General features: G+C 39.8%; 1 protein-coding gene across 1 annotated transcript; it reads right to left on the minus strand.

Moving 5' to 3' along the window:
• Positions 1–1,518: 1,518 nt before the first annotated feature.
• LOC148366746 (low choriolytic enzyme-like) lies at positions 1,519–19,556 on the minus strand. The gene is made up of 8 exons (XM_088333146.1): positions 19,419–19,556; positions 17,177–17,207; positions 17,016–17,084; positions 14,727–14,879; positions 9,377–9,494; positions 4,535–4,713; positions 4,376–4,457; positions 1,519–1,908 (listed from the first exon to the last, which is right to left on the minus strand). Exons 1-8 carry the CDS (start codon positions 19,479–19,481, stop codon positions 1,770–1,772), a joined length of 834 nt encoding a protein of 277 aa, XP_088189272.1. The 5' UTR covers positions 19,482–19,556; the 3' UTR covers positions 1,519–1,769.
• Positions 19,557–21,486: the final 1,930 nt, after the last annotated feature.

Raw genomic sequence — 21,486 nt, forward strand, 5'->3', positions numbered from 1 at the left:
ACACGGAGGAGCCGGGATTCGAACTGCGATCTCTTGATCCCAAGACAAGCGCTCTACCTCCTGATCCACTGCCAATACCAAATATGCTAATAAAAGACAAAAGAAACTAAATATGAATAAAATGACAAAATTTTGTGCAGGCTTGGGGAGTAACGGAATACATGGAAAATGATAGGTTGGTCGTTTTGGTTGTAACATTTCTCAGAATTCACTGTGTGAATATAACTTGTTTTTATATTCCTAAATATAAAAGCAATCTTTCACACACACACACACACACATGAAGTAACGTTTCAATAATCAGTCTAATTGCATCTCTTGTACGTTTATCAGTCTTGTACTCTTTTATTTTGAAGTCGCATTTCCGGTGTATTTTTCTGTTTCCTGTGTGAATAAAGTAAACTACACACACGGTAGGGGCCAGTGCTCCACAGGACAGTGCTCTCTCGCTTGGGAAATGTATTTATCTTAATGCTTGTTTTTATTTGAGTAATTCTGCCAACATAGTGTTTATATAAGTTTTAACTTTAACAAACGGCAAAAATGATGTTGGCAAGCTATTTGGATTTATTTTCATTTTGTTTCTGTCGCATTTGATGTTCGTTTTGCCGGAGATCAACGAGATCAAAGCCAGGAAAGAAAGCTTACCACCTGTTGTGAGTCATCATTTTATTCATATTTAGTTTCTTTTGTCTTTTATTAGCATATTTGGTATTGGAGTCATCCAAAAGTAATTGAAAGTAATGTAGTTAAAGTAACCCTACCCAACCCTGATTTTATGTTAGTTTTGCCGGAGATCAAAGCCAGGAGAGAAAGCTTACCACGTGTTGTGAGTCCTCATTTTATTCATATTTAGTTTCTTTTGTCTTTTATTAGCATATTTGGTATTGGAGTCATCCAAAAGTAATTGAAAGTAATCCAGTTAAAGTAACCCTACCCAACCCTGATTTTATGTTAGTTTTGCCGGAGATCAAAGCCAGGAGAGAAAGCTTACCATGTGTTGAGAGTCTTCATTTGATTCATATTTAGTTTCTTTTGTCTTTTATTAGCATATTTGGTATTGGAGTCATCCAAAAGTCATTGAAAGTAATCCAGTTAAAGTAACCCTACCCAACCCTGATTTTATGTTAGTTTTGCCGGAGATCAAAGCCAGGAGAGAAAGCTTACCACGTGTTGTGAGTCCTCATTTTATTCATGTTTAGTTTCTTCTGTCTTTTATTAGCATATTTGGTATTGGAGTCATCCAAAAGTAATTGAAAGTAATCCAGTTAAAGTAACCCTACCCAACCCTGATTTTATGTTAGTTTTGCCGGAGATCAAAGCCAGGAAAGAAAGCTTACCATGTGTTGAGAGTCTTCATTTGATTCATATTTAGTTTCTTTTGTCTTTTATTAGCATATTTGGTATTGGAGTCATCCAAAAGTCATTGAAAGTAATCCAGTTAAAGTAACCCTACCCAACCCTGACTCTAAGTAAACCAAGTAGCCAAGTTGTAAGCAGAAAAACTTTTACCCCACAGCTGAATAAATCAATTTATTGTCCTTGGTGCAGTATTTTACAGTAAATCATTGTATCATTCGGTTAAGAATCAGTCTGGAAGCGCACGGCAATAATTGACTTGGCATTTCACGCAAACATGGCAACAAACATTTCTCTTTGGGATTTATAATGCGGACACGGGAGAAAAACAAGCAAGACAAGAGCAAAGATTCTAAAATAAAACTGGAATTGTCAATCAAACAAGGTCTGGAATATTTTGCTGACGTTCATTAAAGGTAGTTACTGCATCCGTATAGAATGTTGACCCTCCGTATGTCAACGGGGCTCATTCTGTTGGCTCTACCGATGGCCACGTTATTGTCGGGGATGGGCACTATTGTTGGTTGTCGGTTTCTGGAGAAGGCGAACCTGTTGCAAACACATACAAATGTTTTCATTGTATTTTTAACATGAATTGTCGAATGCAAAAAAATAATCGTCCTCTAGGACAGTGTTTCTGAACTGGTGGGTGGCGCAGCCATTTTCGGTGGGTCACACGCTTCTCTGTTATGATTACTGATGCGACTCAGCTATGCCCGCTCATTTGGCGCCAACTGCCGCGGGTTCTGATTGGCTCCCTGTCACTATTTCAATCCTCTGTTGTCGGTCCGTCTGCGAACCTCAGTGAATACAAGGCAAGCTTTTTTTTGACCCTGACTCCCACCTGTTCCGTTTTTGCTCCCGTCTGTCTCCGGCTACGACCTGTTTTGCTCCTGATCACGTCTGTTCTCCGGTCCCGGCTTACGATCTCTTTTTGTCCCCCGACTACGTTTACTCTCCCGTTCTGGCTTAAGACTCGCTTCTGATCCCGACCACGCCCTGCTCTCCCAGTCCCGGCTACCGACCCGTTTTTCCTTCCCTGACACCGCCACCGCTCGCTACGGAGGATCCACTTCCGCGTTCGGAGCACAATCAGAGTACGAGAGCGACTTGCGTCCAGCGTCCAGCGAACACCGGATCGTGGGCGCAGCCCTTTCAAATTCCTCCAATAAAACTTGTGAAAAACGTAACGCAATTGGGTCCTGTTTCCATTCTGGTCCTGACATTATCAATCCCCATTAAATGGGAATGATCAGTTAGCAACTTAATTAAAAATGCAAAATTACAAAAAATAGCATGGGACGGCACAGTGACACAGTTTACGAGGTCATGGGATCGGATTCTCCTGTGCGGAACTTGCATGTTCTTCCCGTGCTTGTGTTGGTTTCCTCCTGGGACTCCGGTTCCCGACCACATTCCAAAAACTCGCATGTCAGGTTAATTGGCCGTTCCAAATTGTCCCTAGGTGTGAATGAGCAGGTGAGTTGTCTGTCTCTGTGGCTGGCAACCAGTTCAGGGTGTCCCCTGCCCACTGCCCATGTATGGCTGGGATGGGCCCCAGCAGTCTCGCGACCGAGGATAAGCGGTACGTAGGAGGAAACCCACACAAGCACGGGGAGGACATGCAAACTCCGCACTGGAAGGCTGGTAGCTGGATTTGAACCCATGACTTCAGAACTGTGCCGCAGACGCGCTAAGGACTGTTCTGCCGTCCTGCCTTATATATTTGTGGATCTGTAAAATACATGATTCACACCGGAATTCTTCTTTAAATGGTACTGGATGAATTGAAAAAAAAAAGGACTTGAAAAGTGTTTGAGTTTGGCCATGAAAAAGATATACAAACCCTGGCACTGATCCATATATTGATATATTATTATATATATATATACCGGAGCCATATCCCCCCTAGTGGGAGGTGGCTAGAGTCAAGAACACATTGACATTTTTGAGGAGGGGATTCCCAGCCCCCTTGCTCAACCCAACTGATGTCTTGCAACATCTCATTGGGAGTCATTAGGAGTCTTACATATAATGAGTGTTCATTTTACCTGTGAAAAGTGATGGGTCCCGGGGACTCGCATGCTCAAAAATCTATGGGTCCCGACAGAGATCTATGGGTTCCCAAATTTTATTGTTATCGAGGTTGAAATTGTAAATTGGCAACAAATATATCATTTAAACCTATATTTTCATTCAGTTTTAATCATCACACTTAATTGGTTGTACAAAGCAGTTATCACTTGAGATTTTTCAGTTCACAAAATATTTTACATTATACAAAATAATATTGCTGAAATATTAGTCTATATATTCATGCAGTTTTAATCACTTCAGATTTTTCAGTTCATATATTTTTCGTGGTTTGCTGTCCCGCCACAGTTGTAATCCAAGGTCCAATTTTTTGGTAAGATGCACCTTCATAAGCTGGTGAGAACATGTAGCCTCCATTATCGTCCTCCTCATAGCGTACCCAGGAATATAATTTAGTCCATTTTAGCAGAAAAGTCCTTTTCTTGCTAGGAGTATTCTTTTGTTTATTTTTTTTCGTCGAATCGTTCGCTTCAACACGCATGTTTTCCTTGCCTTTGCGAACTTCTGAAGACTTTCTCCGCCGTTTTTTCGTGCCGGAATTATTGCCGTTGTTACCACTTTCTGTATCATGTTTCGACTTATTACTGACACTGAAAAAATGACCAATTTTTTATTGATTTGCACTTAATACCCACTGTTTACGGAGGCATACTTCCCTTTCACTCGACAACCGCCACAACAATGACGTCAACTCGAAGCGACGAGATCTCGTTTGCCGAGATCGGCGCGAGACCAAAACAACAATGGCGGATCTGCCTGACGAAAAGTTTGGAGTGCGGTAAATCTTTGTTAAAAAAAAACAAAACTATGCGTCCCCAGCAAAAATGATGCGTCTAGGGACGCGGGCAAACGAGAACACTGTATATTAATAATATTTGAAGTATGAATATAACCTTTCTCATTTCCCTATGCTGTTGATTACCTTCCATAGTGCATGACAGAGTTGTAGTCATATGGAGTTCCAAGATTTCTCGTATTGAGCCTTCTGAAATTGCCCTCAGTTCCTGAAAGGAAATTGTTTGGAATTAACGACTAATGTTTACGTTTCTATACCAAAATCAACATATGCACATTTCTCCACCTGGAATAATATTCTGCGTGAGGATTCTAACGTGTTGGTCCCTGTCCGACCGAGTCTGCTCATGGTTGAATCCCAGGGCATGGAGCATCTCATGTTGGATGATCTGTTGGAAGACACAGCCTCGGCGACTCAAAGACACCACTTGACCACGGCCGCGACGTCCAATAAATGAATAACACCTGCAAGAGAGGACAGAAGTTCGACAAATTTTCCTTTCCAGTGCAAACGTGTGAAGTTTCGGTCAAAAATAGGGTTGTTTATTTATATCCGCCTGTCCACAAGAGGGTGCTGTAACTAATCCTGTCACAATCACCCGGATCGGGAACACCTGTGTTCAGGATTTGGCGCCAACAGCCAGGACAGCTGATTGGCGCACCCTGTACATTTAAATCCCCAGCTTCCGAAAACACTTTGTCCGATTGTACTATGCGATCTGTTGCCATCTGCTCAGAAAGCCCGTACTTCCGACTCTTTGCCTGCCTCCTGTTTTTCTACCTGATCTCCGTTGCCGACCCGTTTCCGAATTTGCCTACGACCTGCCCTGCCCGCCTGACTCCTGATCTCTCTTCCGAACACAACGACGCCCTTCTTCTCCAGCCCCGACTAACAACACGACGACTACGCCGGTCCACGACCATTCCCGCCAAGCCTTCACCCGCCTGTCAAGTCTCGACAATCCGTCAAACAACGGATCGAAGATTCACGTCTTGTCATTCCTTCCTTCCAATAAAAACCAAGAAACCAGTGCAAGTGATCTCAGTTTTCCTTCCGTCCCGCCTGACAAATCCGGCTGTGGGAAGGAAGGCCAGTCACAGGGAAGAGACCCACAACCATTTCCACGCTTAGCCAAACTTTGGGACAATTTGGACTTGCCATTAAACCTGATATGTATGTTTTGGGAGGTGGGAGGAGACTGGAGTGTCTGGAGGGAAAGAAACACTCAGGAGTTTGCATGTTCTCCCCATGCCTAACAGGATGACCAGTGGCTGTCGTTAGGTCTATTACCTTAAAACTCGGAATAAAAAAACCTAATAAGAAAGACAAGCGACACCAATTCTCATGAGGAGATGCTTCACACTAAAAGCCTGATTCACATCTGACCAAAACCACAACAGCTCCCGTCTTTAATTGCAAAAGGTTGAGTCACAAAGTCGATGTGGGAAGAGAGTTTAACATAGTATAGCGTGTCGAGATGCCATAAAACATTAAACAGACCATCGTAAGAAAAAAAACATTAAACATCAAACAGGACAAACAAAAAGAAGCATGGCAATGCAGCAGCCTCTTTGGCGAATGGTTGAGTGGTTCACAAGGTGATAAAACTCTTTGAAGCAGGGAAAACATTTTACTCAAACCCTATATAATTAAGACAATTGTAATTTGAAGTTATATACTATTTTATACGCTGTTTTATTCCACTTATACTCAAAAATACTTGTCCTAAGTTTGACCTCAGCCTTGAGTGCATTTCTCGAGAAGGGTGTCTAAACCCCTTTGCTTTGGAATGTGTTGTTAGTTTCCGTCTGTACAGATAACAATGATTTATTACCTCGCCCACGATGGTAATTTACAAGGAAGAAAGATCCGATGTGTTTAACTCTTTGATTCGGCTAATAAATTAATATGAGGACTATAATCTGCGCAATAACTTCTCCGACTTTTGGGCATGCTCCAACTGTAACGTGAAGTGTCTTCGGAGTCAGATTTTCAGTTTAAGAAATGAACCTTACAAATTCTAACATTGAAGTAAATGAACGATAAATGCATTTACAATCATTCCATTGGACCACACGTGTCAAACAGGCGGCCCGCGGGCCAGATCAGGCCCGCTAAGGGATTGAATCAGGCCCGCGAGACAACACTGAGAAGCGCAAGAGAAAAACAAGCGGCAGGTTGAAATATGTCAACTTGATGTTGCCAAAGCCAAGTGCCTCTCACAAATATATTTTACTTGTATTTATTTTTATTTCTCTCTCATTCTCTCTTTCTCTTATTCTCTCTTTCTCTTTCTCTCTTTATATCTTTCTCTCTTTCTTTTTCCCTATCTTTCTCTCTCTCTCTCTCTCTCTCTCTCCACCCCTTTTCTCCCACTCTCTGTCTTTGTCTCTTTCTCTCCCTGTGTCTTTTTAACTTCTTTTGCTCCAACTTCCTTTTCTCTCTTTTCTCTTTCTGTCTTTGTACCCTTCGCGCTTTCTTTTCTCTCCTTCTGTCTTTCTATTTCTCTTTGGATTTCTTTCTTCCTCTCCCTTTCTTTTCACCCTCTCTCATTAATTTTTATCCTTTGCTTCTCACACTCTCCTCTTTCTTTTTCTTTCTTTGTCCCCCCCCTCTCTCCTTTTTCCCTCTCTCTTTCTCTTATTTCTTTATCCCTCTTTTTCTTTCTCTTCAATCTACTAGTCCGGCCCCAGAGATAATGTTTGTTCTATCGTGTGGCCCCTGAGTTTAAATGAGTTTGACACCCCTGCATTAGACGTACTAACCAGTCAGCCATCATACCGGCTCCAAATCAGTTAGTGGGAAGTCATGAATAACCATCAGGGTTTGTACAGGTGATTAACATCCTTTAAAATAATTTAATTTGAATGCGTTTTCAAGGGTTGAAAAGTGCTTAAATTTGGAGTGAAGTGCTTGTAAATGCATAAAATTGTTGCCATGTTTCTCAATAAGTTAGCTTAAAAATACGCAGATACTGCTCTCTGGTGGCTTCCCTTTGTCACTGCATTTCTTCCCTTGTGATGAATTGCAGCTGACATTGTTTGTACGGCATTGTCCAATGAGGTGTCATCTCCCCCTAGGGGTCACGCCCAAGAAGACAGGTGTATGTTACACCTGAACGGGGCACTTTGAAATGTGCATCAGGGGAAAGGATTTCGTATCAGTTACGGACATTTATTGTGGGCTATGCAAAAATTAAGGTAGCGTAATTTTAATGGGAAGAACTTCCTGCAACTGAAAATGTAAGCTCCATATTACTGTCTTTTTTAGTTTAGCTTTATGAGGAGGGATTTGTCTTGAAAAGAAATATATTCGCGATTCATTCAAGATCTCAAAATCATATGTCTTGATAAATGCAGACGGGAGATTAAAAATCACTTGTGTAAACCGGAAATATATTTGGCTCTGCAAAATCCAATTTTTTTCTTTTAATGGTACTAGAGAAATTTAAACTTGGCTGAAAAAGTTCTTAAAAAGGTCTTGAATTTGGCTAAAAAGAAAAAACATGCATTTCAGGGTAATTGGCCGGTCCAAATTGTCCCTAGGTGTGAATGAGCGAGTGAGTTGTCTGTCCCCGTGTGCCCTGCGATTGGCTGGCAACCAGTTCAGGGTGTCCCTTGCACACTGACCGATGATTGCTGGGATGGGCTCCAGCACATAAGCGGTGTAGCTGATGAGATGAGATGAGATGAGATATGATCAAATAGTTTGACTTAGCAAAACTGCTGTTACTGAACTAAATGACCTTGTGATAAAAAATCAATTGTTTTGATCTCAATCCTATTTTGCTTTTCAAACCTGCTTTTTTTGCACTCATTAAATGAGGCGTTTTACTCAAATTAGGAGAGCCGGTGTTAGCCAATTTTTGCCATTTTCACTCAATTTTGAAGGCCTACAGAAATTGTATTTTTCTAGCTAAATAGGCATAGGACATATCAAAAGAAAGCTTGAAACCTCATTACTCATTAGAATTGAAGTATGCTTCTAGCGTCTACCATTGTGTAGTAAACATCATTGGCTAAGTTTCTTGATAAAACTTGTTTCTGAGAAAACTTTTTGTGAAAGGACGCATTTCTAGCAGAACCTTCACTTGGTGCTAAACGCCCCAACACACACACTATTTCGGTCACCATGGGGATTGCATTCCTGCGGCTGTACACGAAACGTCATCCCTCTCTGCCCCTGACAATGACGAAGGGAATTTGTCTTTTTTTTTTTAAATGAAAAAGGCGCTTTTGAAGCCTTGATTGTCTATAGTTAAGTGTCCTTTGGCAAGACACTGATCTCCTAATTCCCCCAATATGCACATACTCACCTTGCATGCCTGACTCTGCTAACTGTGTTTGTGAGAGTGGGTAAAATATGGGGTGTATTGTGAACCGCTTTGGGGGTCCTCAGTGACTGGTAAATCGCTCTATATATGCAGTGCATTTACGATTTTACTTACACTACACCTACGTGTACACACACTCATGTGCAGGATATAGGACGCAACACTAGGAAGTTGTGTGACAGTTGCCATGGCGCCCAATTGGCCCACCCTGTGGGCGCCAGCTGAATCTCGTTGACAGATTGGCTCCCTGTCAGTATTTAAACGCTGTCCTGACAGTCGCCTTTTGTCGGTCCGTCTGCGTTTTTACACAGCAAGCCCTTTTTTTGCCTTTCCTGTGTTTTTGCTCTTGTTTTTATCCCGCTACGATCTGTTTGATATCAACTTTTTCCGTTCCCGACACCGCCATCGCTCGCCACGGAAGTCCCACTTCCGCGGCTGAGCAACCTACTCCCTGTGACTGATGAGTGTGTGCTCCTTTCACTTTTCCCTAATAAAACTGTGAGTAACGTTACGCGAGTGGGTCCTGTTTCCTGTTCTGGTCCTGACAAGTCTGGCCTCCTCTATGTGAGAACAAAGATCTGATCAAAGCCACTTCTGCCATCTCATGGTGATTCATCATACTGAAATCATTCCCAGTGGCTTGATACTTACCGGTGAAACCCTTTAGGATAGTTTTTTTTTTTTTTTTTAATAAATCCTTCAGGGACAAAGCTTTTGAACATATGTTGTGACATTGATTTAGTTTCTGACACTTTAAGGTGATGATATTGGTGTTTGAATGGCTTTTTCCATACCCTGAGCGGGACTGGACGTCCACAAAGTCCCTCTGTCTGTTCAACGGGGTGAAACGAATGCAAGTGGATTCCGCAAAAGACCGCAGACCCTGAACGATGGTCTCTCTTTCTCTTGTAGCTTGAATAAAAAATCAAAAGACATACAGTGGTTTCATGAGAATGAGAATACCAAAAGTAGGAAAGGAATCCAAATTCATGAAAAGTAAGGGTGGGCGATGCCGGGATTTTTGGTATCGATCCGATCTGAGTTACAGATAGTATCGTTACCGGTCTGATACCGATACCTTTTGCTTGGAAAGCTCATGATCACCCCGCGATCCTTGTGAGGATCAACAGAAAATGGATGGATGGATGTTATGATCATTGAATAATTCCACCCTACACCCGTTGATTTACTTTAACAGTATAAAAAAAACATTTATTTTACAACTCACACCTTGCTTAATGTTCGGTGTCAGGTTGGGAAGAGCGAAGGGGAATGAATTTGGGTGAATGTGAGTGTGTTCTTGATTCCAACCACCTTCCATTAGGGGGTAATGGCTTGGATAGATAGATGGCTGGATGGATAGATAGATAGACAGATAGATAGATAGATAGATAGATAGATAGATAGATAGGTCTAGAAAGATAGATAGGTAGGTTTAGATAGATAGATAGATAGATAGATAGATAGGTAGGTTTAGATAGATAGATTGATAGATAGGTAGATAGATAGGTACATAGATAGATAGATAGATAGATAGATAGATAGTTAGAGGAAGGGAGGGAGGCATAGATAGATAGATAGATAGATAGATAGGTAGATCTAGATAGGTAGATCTAGATAGATAGATAGATAGATAGGTAGATCTTAATAGGTAGGTAAGTAGACAGGCCTAGATAGATAGATGTCTAGATAGATAGATAGATAGATAGATAGATAGATAGGTGGAACTAGATAAATAGATAGATACATAGATCAATAAATAGGTAGGTAGGTATGTAGGTCTAGATAGATAGGTAGGTCTAGATAGGTAGGTAGGTAGGACTAGATAGATAGGTAGCTAGGTAGGTCTACATAGTTAGATAGATAGGTAGGTCTAGATAAGTAGGTAGGTAGGTAGGACTAGATAGATAGATAGGTCTAGATATATAGATAGGTCTGGATATAAAGATAGGTATGTAGGTCTAGTAAGAGATAGGTCTAGACAGATAGATGGGTAAGTCTAAATAGATAGATAGGTCTTATTAGACAGATAGATTGATAGATATGTAGGTAGAACTAGATAAATAGATCGATAGATGGATAGATAGATAGATAACTGATTCAGAACAAAGGTCAAGACAGTCAAACCCCAAAAAGCAGCAATTTAAAAAAATATATATTTAATATAACACTCTTAATAAAACAATTAAAAAACCTTCCATCGCACAATATTTGGAAAATAAAGTCAAAGTGCAAATAGTGTAAACAACAGAAAGGGACAATGGCAGGTGTCATTTGTGTGGTATAGTGGTCTGCTACTGTGGCAACACCACAAATTTACATGATCACATAAAAAAGTTCCTCCTGCAGAGAGCAACCATATATGTGAAGATGTTATTGTTCCTAAACAAAAACCTGTTAATCAAAGGGGTTTTGTTCGTTACATTGCTGATTTCTTTTTTGGTTCGACTCTCTTGTTTGTTGCTCTAGAACAGTTGTAGTAGTTTTCATACTGCTAAAGGTTTTAACATTGTTTTATTTAGAGTAAGGGTCTCCAACGTGGTGCGCACGGGCAACAGGGTGCCCATATGGGCAGCTTAGGTGTCCGCAGAGCTATTCTTAAAATAGCTAACCAGTGCTGAGTCATTGTGATTTTCTGGTGAAATGATTTCTTTAGTGGTTGACTGAGTCTATTTAACCCTACTTCCGATAATTAACGTGGTAATAACATAGTAACAACGTAGTAATAACACGTTATTTTAAAACTGCATAACAAACTTGGTGGCCTTTGTACTAAAAAGTAACAAAAAATATCTCTCAGCTCAAAAAAGGTTTAAGATTCCTGGTTCACACTATTTGCACCTTCTGACTTTGTTTTCAAAATATTGTGCCATAGTTGACGAGTTGATATAGTTATATTTGTATTTTCTTTACATTTCTCCTATTTTATTTGACTTTTTTTGGCTTTTGTTTTGAAACAGTTGTAGTAGAAATAGTCCTATTTGTTTTTTCATACAGGTAAGGTTTGAATTATTCTATTACACAAAAAAGGTTTAAGTATAAGCTAACTTAAGGGAAGAGAGGTTCAATTATTCAATGATTGTGACGTCTCCAAGCAAAAAGTATCGGATCGGTATCGATCGATACCACCATGTCATGATTACTGATGCGAGGCACCTGTGCCCGCTCCTTTGGCGCCAACTGCCTCGGACTCTGATTGGCTCCCCGTCACTATTTAAACCCCCGTCTTTCTGTCACCTGTTGTCGGTCCGTCTGCGAACCTCAGCTTACGCTAGGCAAGCTTTTCGACTCTGACTCACTCCTGTTCTGGCTCCCATCTGTTTCCCGGCTTCGACCCATTTTTTGATCTCGACCACGTTTTTTTGCTCCCCGGCTACTGACCTGTTTTTTCCGCTCTTGACACCGCCACGGAAATACCACTTCCGCGTTCAGAGCAATCTGCTCCCCGCGACCGGCGATCACCGGATCGTGTGTGCAGTCCTTTCCCTTCTTCCCAATAAAACTAAGAGAAACATACGCAAGTGGGTCCTGTCTCTGTTCTGGTCCTGACACACCGAGAATCGGACCGATACTAAAATTCCCAGTATCGCCCACCACTAGGTGTTGCTTGTAGCCAGGGTTGGGTAGGGTTACTTTAACTGGATTACTTTTGGATGACTCCAATACCAAATATGCTAATAAAAGACAAAAGAAACTAAATAGGAATCAAATGACTAAATTTTGTGCAGGCTTGGGGAGTAACGGAATACATGGAAAGCCAATCTGTTAATGAGCCGCAGCTGGCGCCACGCGGGCGGGGCCAATCGAGCTCCATGGCAACCATGACATGAAAAGACTAGAGACTATTATGACACCATCCCCTGATCTAAAACCTACACGAGGGCAAGGAAAAACTCAAAAACCTCAACATGAGGAAAATAAAATAATACACTGATATTGTCACAACCAGGGTTGGGTAGGGTTACTTTATCTTGATTACTTTCAATTACTTTTGGATTACTCCAAATATGCTAATAAAAGACAAAAGAAACTAAATATGAATAGAATTATTAAATTTTGTGCAGGCTTGGGGAGTAACGGAACACATGGAACGGCAAAAATGATGTTGGCAAGCTGTTTGGATTTATTTTCATTTTGTTTCTGTCGCATATTATGTTAGTTTTGCCGGAGATCAAAGAGATCAAAGCCAGGAGAGAAAGCTTACCACGTGTTGTGAGTCATCATTTTATTCATATTTAGTTTCTTTTGTCTTTTATTAGCATATTTGGTATTGGAGTCATCCAAAAGTAATTGAAAGTAATCCAGTTAAAGTAACCCTACCCAATCCTAGATCAAAGCCAGGAGAGAAAGCTTACCACGTTTTGTGAGTCATCATTTTATTCCTATTTAGTTTCTTTTATCTTCTATTAGCATATTTGGTATCGGAGTCATCCAAAAGTAATTGAAAGTAATCCAGTTAAAGTAACCCTACCCAACCTTGGATCAAAGCCAGGAGAGAAAGCTTACCACGTGTTGTGAGTCATCATTTTATTCATATTTAGTTTATTTTGTCTTTTATTAGCATATTTGGTATTGGAGTCATCCAAAAGTCATTGAAAGTAATCCAGTTAAAGTAACCCTACCCAACCCTGGATCAAAGCCAGGAGAGAAAGCTTACCACGTGTTGTGAGTCATCATTTTATTCCTATTTAGTTTCTTTTGTCTTTTATTAGCATATTTGGTATCGGAGTAATCCAAAAGTAATTGAAAGTAATCCAGTTAAAGTAACCCTACCCAACCCTAGATCAAAGCCAGGAGAGAAAGCTTACCACGTGTTGTGAGTCATCATTTTATTCATATTTAGTTTCTTTTGTCTTTTTTTAGCATATTTGGTATTGGAGTCATCCAAAAGTCATTGAAAGTAATCCAGTTAAAGTAACCCTACCCAATCCTAGATCAAAGCCAGGAGAGAAAGCTTACCACGTTTTGTGAGTCATCATTTTATTCCTATTTAGTTTCTTTTATCTTCTATTAGCATATTTGGTATCGGAGTCATCCAAAAGTAATTGAAAGTAATCCAGTTAAAGTAACCCTACCCAACCCTGGATCAAAGCCAGGAGAGAAAGCTTACCACGTGTTGTGAGTCATCATTTTATTCATAGTTTCTTTTGTCTTTTATTAGCATATTTGCTATTGGAGTCATCCAAAAGTCATTGAAAGTAATCCAGTTAAAGTAACCCTACCCAACCCTGGATCAAAGCCAGGAGAGAAAGCTTACCACGTGTTGTGAGTCATCATTTTATTCCTATTTAGTTTCTTTTGTCTTTTATTAGCATATTTGGTATCGGAGTAATCCAAAAGTAATTGAAAGTAATCCAGTTAAAGTAACCCTACCCAACCCTAGATCAAAGCCAGGAGAGAAAGCTTACCACGTGTTGTGAGTCATCATTTTATTCATATTTAGTTTCTTTTGTCTTTTTTTAGCATATTTGGTATTGGAGTCATCCAAAAGTCATTGAAAGTAATCCAGTTAAAGTAACCCTACCCAATCCTAGATCAAAGCCAGGAGAGAAAGCTTACCACGTTTTGTGAGTCATCATTTTATTCCTATTTAGTTTCTTTTATCTTCTATTAGCATATTTGGTATCGGAGTCATCCAAAAGTAATTGAAAGTAATCCAGTTAAAGTAACCCTACCCAACCCTGGATCAAAGCCAGGAGAGAAAGCTTACCACGTGTTGTGAGTCATCATTTTATTCCTATTTAGTTTCTTTTGTCTTTTATTAGCATATTTGGTATTGGAGTCATCCAAAAGTCATTGAAAGTAATCCAGTTAAAGTAACCCTACCCAACCCTGGATCAAAGACAGGAGAGAAAGCTTACCACGTGTTGTGAGTCATCATTTTATTCATATTTAGTTTCTTTTGTCTTTTATTAGCATATTTGGTCTTGGAGTCATCCAAAAGTCATTGAAAGTAATCCAGTTAAAGTAACCCTACCCAACCCTGCTTGTAGCAATTCAAATTAGCATCTTTCTGCTTTTTTCCACTGAATGAATAGTACAACAAGGTCACGTTTTTTGTAAGAAAATTATTTTCAGTAGTCTCTAGAAATTCTGTACAGGTAAAGGAATATAACATTTTTGGAAAAATAGACGATTACTTACAGTAGTCTGCAGAAATTCTGTACGGCACATAGACAAGGCCGTCTGTTGCTTTCGGCCACAGGCACCTATCTACTGTGCATTGATCGGCGTTCTGCAGTCCACTTGGTACAGCAATGTCTCCAAACATCACGAGAGGTTCGTCTGGGTAAGAACCTGGGGAAACCCATTTTATTTATTATCATCATTGGAAATTTTTACGTTTGATGCTTAAAAAATATGGCAGAAAAGTCATATCATTCAAGTCACTGAATAATTTCTTTGTACAGTATGTTTAGCAGTTGCGTGTGCGGCACAGTTCTAAGGTCTTGGGAACCTCCTGCGTGGGTTCAAATCCAGCTCCAGACTTCCTGTGCGGAGTTTGTATGTTCTCCCCGTGCTTGCGTGGGTTTCTCCGGGCACTCCGGTTTCCTCCCACGTTCCAAAAACATGCATTTCAGGTGAATTGGCCGGTCCAAATTGTCCCTAGGTGCGTAACACTCCACTTATTGAAACATAAATATTTTGTTTGTTTGTTGTACATGATTCAATTGTTTGTTTGTTTGTACATGATTCAAATTGAATCGTTTCTCCGGCGCCGTCACGAATGGCAGCCACTCCAGCAGCTCCCGTGTTATTTTCGATTGTTCTCAGTTATTTTCGATTGTTCTCAGCTTAGGGATGCTGCTGGAAAAGTGAATTTCCCTTCGGGGATGAATAAAGTATCTATCTATCTATCTATCTATCTATCTATCTATGAGCGAGTGAGTTGTCTGTCCCCGTGTGCCCTGCGATTGGCTGGCAACCAGTTCAGGGTGTCCCCTGCCCAATGCCCGATGATTGCTGGGATGGGCTCCAGCACCCCCGCAACCCTACTGAGGATATGGCAACCAGTTCAGGGTGTCCCCTGCCCAATGCCCGATATTTGCTGGGATGGGCTCCAGCACCCCCGCGACCCTACTGAGGATAAGCGGTGTAGTTAATGAGATGAGATGAGAAGTTATGTTATGTTTAGTAGAACATCACTAACACAATGAGAAGAAGTATGTCAAAAAAGGCCGTGGCTTACTGGGAAGACATCCTCCGGTCTGGTGAGACAACCATTGATTTATCTGGCTCAGATGGTGTGAGGCATGTGTGGCGGCAACCAGGTGAGGAGTACAAAGATGTTTGTGTCAAGCATGGTGTTGGGAATATCATGGTTTGGGGCTGCATGAGTGCAACTCGAATTGGGGAGTTGCATTAAGGGAAACATGAACTCAAGCATGTGCTGTAAAATTCTAGAGCAGGGTCCCCTCCCTCCAGAAACAAGGTCGCAGGGAAATGGTCCAGCTTGACATTGACCCCAAATACACTTCTAAGTTGACCAAAGTTTTTCTAAAGGGGATAAGAGTGAACGGGATGGAGCATATCTCCAAATCTAAACTCAACAATATCTTTTGGGCAACTTCAAGCGGAAGGCGGAGAAGCACAAGATGTTAAATATCCAAAGGCAATTGTTGAAGCTCTGGTGAAATCCATGGCCTGGAGGATTAAGGTGGTTCAGCAAAAGCATGGTGGCCACACAAAATGTTGACCTTCAGGAACTTTCACTCTAGGGTTGAAGGATTTTATACATTTGACTATAAAGGATTTTGTACGATCGAATACAAACTACATTTAATGCAAAAGATATTCACTGGCAGGGCTGTGGTGCGAGGTCAGTGCAACCTAGTGGAGAATATTGTTTACAGGAATGGCGGGAACCCACTCCGCGGGTTTTGACTATCACTGGACTTTCTGGAAACCCAACCCCGTGATAAACGGGGGATTACTGTCACGGGACCGGACCAGATCGGAGGCAGGAGGCAGAAAGGATGAACTCAATCGCGTAACGACCAGTTACTTTTATTTAGCGAAATAAAAGTTGTCCAACACTCAGGGACAAAACAAAAACAGGCTTACAGGCAAACAGGAACTCAGACAAGGAATACTCACAAAACAGGCTTTTACTCAGAACGGGCAAACACAGGTTTCATCAAGTCAAACAGAACAGATTAATGCAGAACAGAAAACGCAATGAACCAGCAACCGGCAATCCCCAAAACCCGCCTTTAAGAAGCACACATGCAAATTAGACGATCTGCTACAGCCGGTGCCCAGGGGGCGGGGCCAGCCGGTCGCCACGGCGACCATGCTGGACATGACAATTACTGTAAACCCGATCAACTTCTCATAAAATTCACACTGAATAAAAAATGGACAAAACAAAACAATAAAGCAGACCTTATCCGACTAAATCCTTAGTTAAAAAGAAAACTTTAATAAACATACCAACATTGACATTTGCCTTCTCAAGCAGCGTAGAGACACTGTATTCTTCATCCTCAATGGTGTTGGCATCTTTGAGAGGAAACATACTCTGTTTATTACTTATTATAATTATTTTTAATTGCATGTATTGTTTTCTTTTATCAGAACCATACTCGTCTTACCTGTATGTCTGTCAGTTTTTCCGACATGACCCTGAAAGTACAAACATTCATGGCTTCAAATAATAACTGTACCTTTAAGAGATCTTATAGCCTTCGTTGGGAGGCCAAGGCATAAGCGAGCTAAGCGGCTGCGCAGGGCCTAGCAACCACTAGGGGGCCCCCAAGAGTTTTGGTCCCCATTGTCACTTTGTGTGTACACTCTAAAATTTTTCTTCAGAAATACAACAAAAATACTACACAATAACTACAAAACTAAATATCAAACATAGTGCTTGAAACATGGACCTCATATATTATTTTGCTTTTATTTTGAAAATAAGAAATAGTATAGAATTACTATCAAAATACTACTACAGTAATACTATATTACAAAATACTACTACATAATTATTTACTACAAAAAGAAATATGAGAAAAATACTACAAAAAAATCCACAAATATACTACTAAAATACTGCTTTGGAAATACATCAATTATACTTGTACTGAAGTACTAAAAAAATATCAATACATAATACTATAATTAAAAAAACTACTAGAGAAATATTACCACAAAAATACCCTACCTGCTACAAGATGTTTTCAATAGAAATACTACAAAAATCTACCTCTAGTCATACTACAAAAATTCTATGGAAATATCACAAAAATACTACAAAATAACTACAAAACTAAATATCAAATATAGTGCTTGAAACATGGACCTCATATATTATTTTGCTTTTATTCTGAAAATAAGAAATAGTATAGAATTACTATCAAAATACTACTACAGTAATACTATATTACAAAATACTATTACAGAATTATTTACTACAAAAAGAAATATAACAAAAATACTACAAAAAATCCACAAATATACTACTAAAATACTGCTTTGGAAATACATCAATTATACTTGTACTGAAGTACTAAAAAAATATCAATACATAATACTATAATGTGAAAAACTACTAGAGAAATATTACCACAAAAATACTTCTACAAGATGTTTACAATAGAAATACTACAAAAATCTACCTCTAGTTATACTACAAAAAAATTCTATGGAAATATCACAAAAATACTACAAAAATAAAAGTACAGTAACACCGTACTACAAAAATACTACAGAAATATAACAGATAGACAACAAACATTCTTATATGGAAATAATACAGAATACAGCAGAGATAGTACAAAAATATTAAAAAAAATAATACTATAGTAATGCAACAAAAATACTATGATCATAAAACTACTGTCTTAATACAAAAATACTATGAAAATACTACGGATATACAACAATAATCTACTTTCGAAATACAACAAAAGTACTAAAGAAATACTAAAAAGAACTACTATGGAAATACTACATACAAATGACTTCAGAAATACTACAGAAATCTAAAACTACTGTAATAATACAAAATACTATGTAAAGAATACAGATATACAATAATAATCTACTTTCGAAATGCAACAAAAGTACTAGATAAATACTAAAAACAACTACTATGGAAATACTACATACAAATGACTTCAGAAATACGACAAAAATAATACCAAAATAAAACTACAGTAACACGACACAAAAACTACAGAACTTCAATAAAAATCCGACTTGGGAAATACTAAAAGAAATAATCCAAAAATACCGTCCATTTTATTTACAGGGTTCGTACAGGTGCTTGAAATCCTTGAAAATGCTTACATTTTACCACTGTGTTTTCAAAGCTTGGAAAGTGTTTACATTTGGGGTAAAGTGCTTGTAAATGCCTGAAATCGTTGCCATGTTTCTCCAAAAGTCTGCTTAAAAATGACGCCTTGCCATTGCATTTCTTCAACGGCAACTGGCGTTAGTTTGTATGGCATTTTCCCCCCTTACAGGTCACGCCTAGGGGATAGTCGCATGCTACACCTCAACAGAGCACTGTGAAATGAGTATTGGTGTAACAAGCATTTCCCAGGGGGAAATGGTGAGGAAGGATAATGGATTCTGATTTTGTAATAAAAAAAATAAAATAAAAAAGACATTACATACATAAAAAAGCAAATATTTATCAAACAATCCTTAAATAGTAAATCAAAATTCACTAGATGCATAAAAATGGGAAATATTTATCCAGAGACCAATAATATAAAATACTAGTAAAATAAAGACTTATTTTCTTATACAGTAAATCACACAATTAAATAGAAAATGTAGTTTTAGAAAGAAAACAAACTCAAAATTTGTGCTAGGAAAGTTAGAACCACTTACTTTGATGGTGAAGGTTTGGGTGGAGGAAAGAAGGACGCTCAGTGCTGCAAGGTGGAAGATCATGACTGTTGCTCCGCGAAGCAATTTTGAACGCGCGTGCCAACGGAGTTGCTTGAACTTATATACGGGAAAGGCAACCTCTTGTTTTGCATATAAGGCGCATCTATGGGGCTCAGATTGGTTTACACGTTGGCTTTTCATGTCTGACGCCACCTGGCGGTTTTCTAGGGTACTGCAGCCTCAAATTAAAAATATATTGCGCCAATATAAATAAATGGGGCTCACAGTGGTTTACACACTTTCCCTTCATGTCTGACCCCACCTGGCGGTTTTCTAGGGTACTACAGTCTTAAATTTAAAATGTTTTGTGCCAATACAACTAATGATTGGTTTACGCATTGTCCCTTCATGTCATGCCACCTGCCGGTTTTCTAGGGTACTGCAGCCTCAAATTAAAAATACATTGGACCAATATAAATGAATGGGGCTCACAATGATTTACACACTGTCCCTTCATGTCTGACCCCACCTGGCGGTTTTCTAGGGTACTGCAGCCTCAAATTAAAAATGCTTTGTGCCAATATAAATAAATGGGGCTCATACTGGTTTACACACTGTCCCTTCATGTATGAGGGCACCTGGTGGTTTTCTAGGGTACTACAGTCTTAAATTTAAAATGTTTTGTGCCAATACAAACTAATGATTGGTTTACACATTGTCCCTTCATGTCATGCCACCTGGCGGTTTTCTAGGGTACTGCAGCCTCAAATTAAAAATACATTGCGCCAATATAAATAAATGGGGCTCACAATGGTTTACACACTGTCCCTTCATGTCTGACCCCACCAGGCGGTTTTCTAGGGTACTGCAGCCTCAAATTTAAAATACATCGGACCAATATAAATGAATGGAGCTCACCATGGTTTACACACTGTCCCTTCATGTCTGACCCCACCTGGCGGTTTTCTCGGGTACTGTAGCCTCTAATTAAAAATGTTCTCGCCAGTATAAATAGATATGGCTCACACTGGTTTACACACTGTCCCTTCATGTCTGAGGCCACCTGGCGGTTTTCTAGTGTACTGCACCTCAAATTAAAAATACATTGCGCCAGTATAAATGAATGGGGCTCACAATGATTTACACACTGCCCCTTCATGTCTGAGGCAGGCCAGCTAGGAAGAGGTGCTAGAAGCGTGCCTGTCAGTTTAACACTCAGGCATCAACTAATCTTCAATTAGACAGAGGGAAAGAACAAGAGAAGTAGAGAGTACGAGGGAAAAAAGAAAGATAATATTGGAGAGAGAAAGGAAGGGACAAAAAAGAGGGCGAGAAAGGGAGTAAATAGACTGAAAGAGAGAAAGAAAGAGACTGAGAAAGAGAGGGAGAGAGAGAGAGAGAGACAAAGTAAAAGAGAAGGAGCGAAAATAAGAAATTAAAGAAGAGAGAAATAGAGGGAGAGAGAGAGAGACAGAGAGAACACAAGAGGGAAAAAAGAGAAAACACAGAAGTAGAGAGGGAAAAAAAGAAAGAGAAGAAAGAGGGAGATGGAAAAACAGAGAGAGAGAGAGAGAGACATAATGAGAAAGAGAATGGGATCACAAAAGTGAGAGAGAGAAAAGGAAAAGAGAGCGAGAGCAAGAGAGAAGAAAAATGCAAAAAAGGAGAGAGAGAGAGAGAGAGAGAGACAATGAAAAGACAGAAAAAGACAGATCAAGAGAGAAAAAGAGAGAGAGAAAGAGTGAAAGAGGACAGAGACAGATAAAATAGAGAGAGAAAAAGTAACAGAGAGGGATAAAGAGAGAATTAAAACCAGCAACAGTGTGTTTGAGAGTGGTGCCTGGCTATGGCAACATCAAGCGGACATTATTGAAAACAGCGGCTCGTTTTCATCTTGCGCTTCTTTGGGCGGCGTCTCGCGGGCCGGATTTAATCTGTCGGCGAGCCTGATTCGGCCCGCGGGATGCATATTTGTCACCCGTGAGGTAGATCGACCTACTCATCAACAAATACTATGATTTCTTTCCCTTCTTTGATGAGTCAAGGTCGTCAAAATGACAAATGCATG

The sequence above is a fragment of the Urocampus carinirostris genome, chromosome 4 (assembly GCF_059441175.1).
Source record: "Urocampus carinirostris isolate Australia breed hairy pipefish chromosome 4, RoL_Ucar_1.0, whole genome shotgun sequence".
In the NCBI taxonomy this organism is placed as follows: domain Eukaryota; kingdom Metazoa; phylum Chordata; class Actinopteri; order Syngnathiformes; family Syngnathidae; genus Urocampus; species Urocampus carinirostris.

Coding starts and splice junctions, on each gene's coding strand:
- LOC148366746 (XM_088333146.1), bottom strand. CDS start 19,481: ATGATCTTCCACCTTGCAGCACTGAGCGTCCTTCTTTCCTCCACCCAA. Junction 9,495..14,726: donor CAGAATTTCTGCAGACTACT/GTAAGTAATCGT, acceptor TTTTTATTCAAG/CTACAAGAGAAAGAGAGACC. Junction 1,909..4,375: donor TCTGTCATGCACTATGGAAG/GTAATCAACAGC, acceptor TGTTTGCAACAG/GTTCGCCTTCTCCAGAAACC.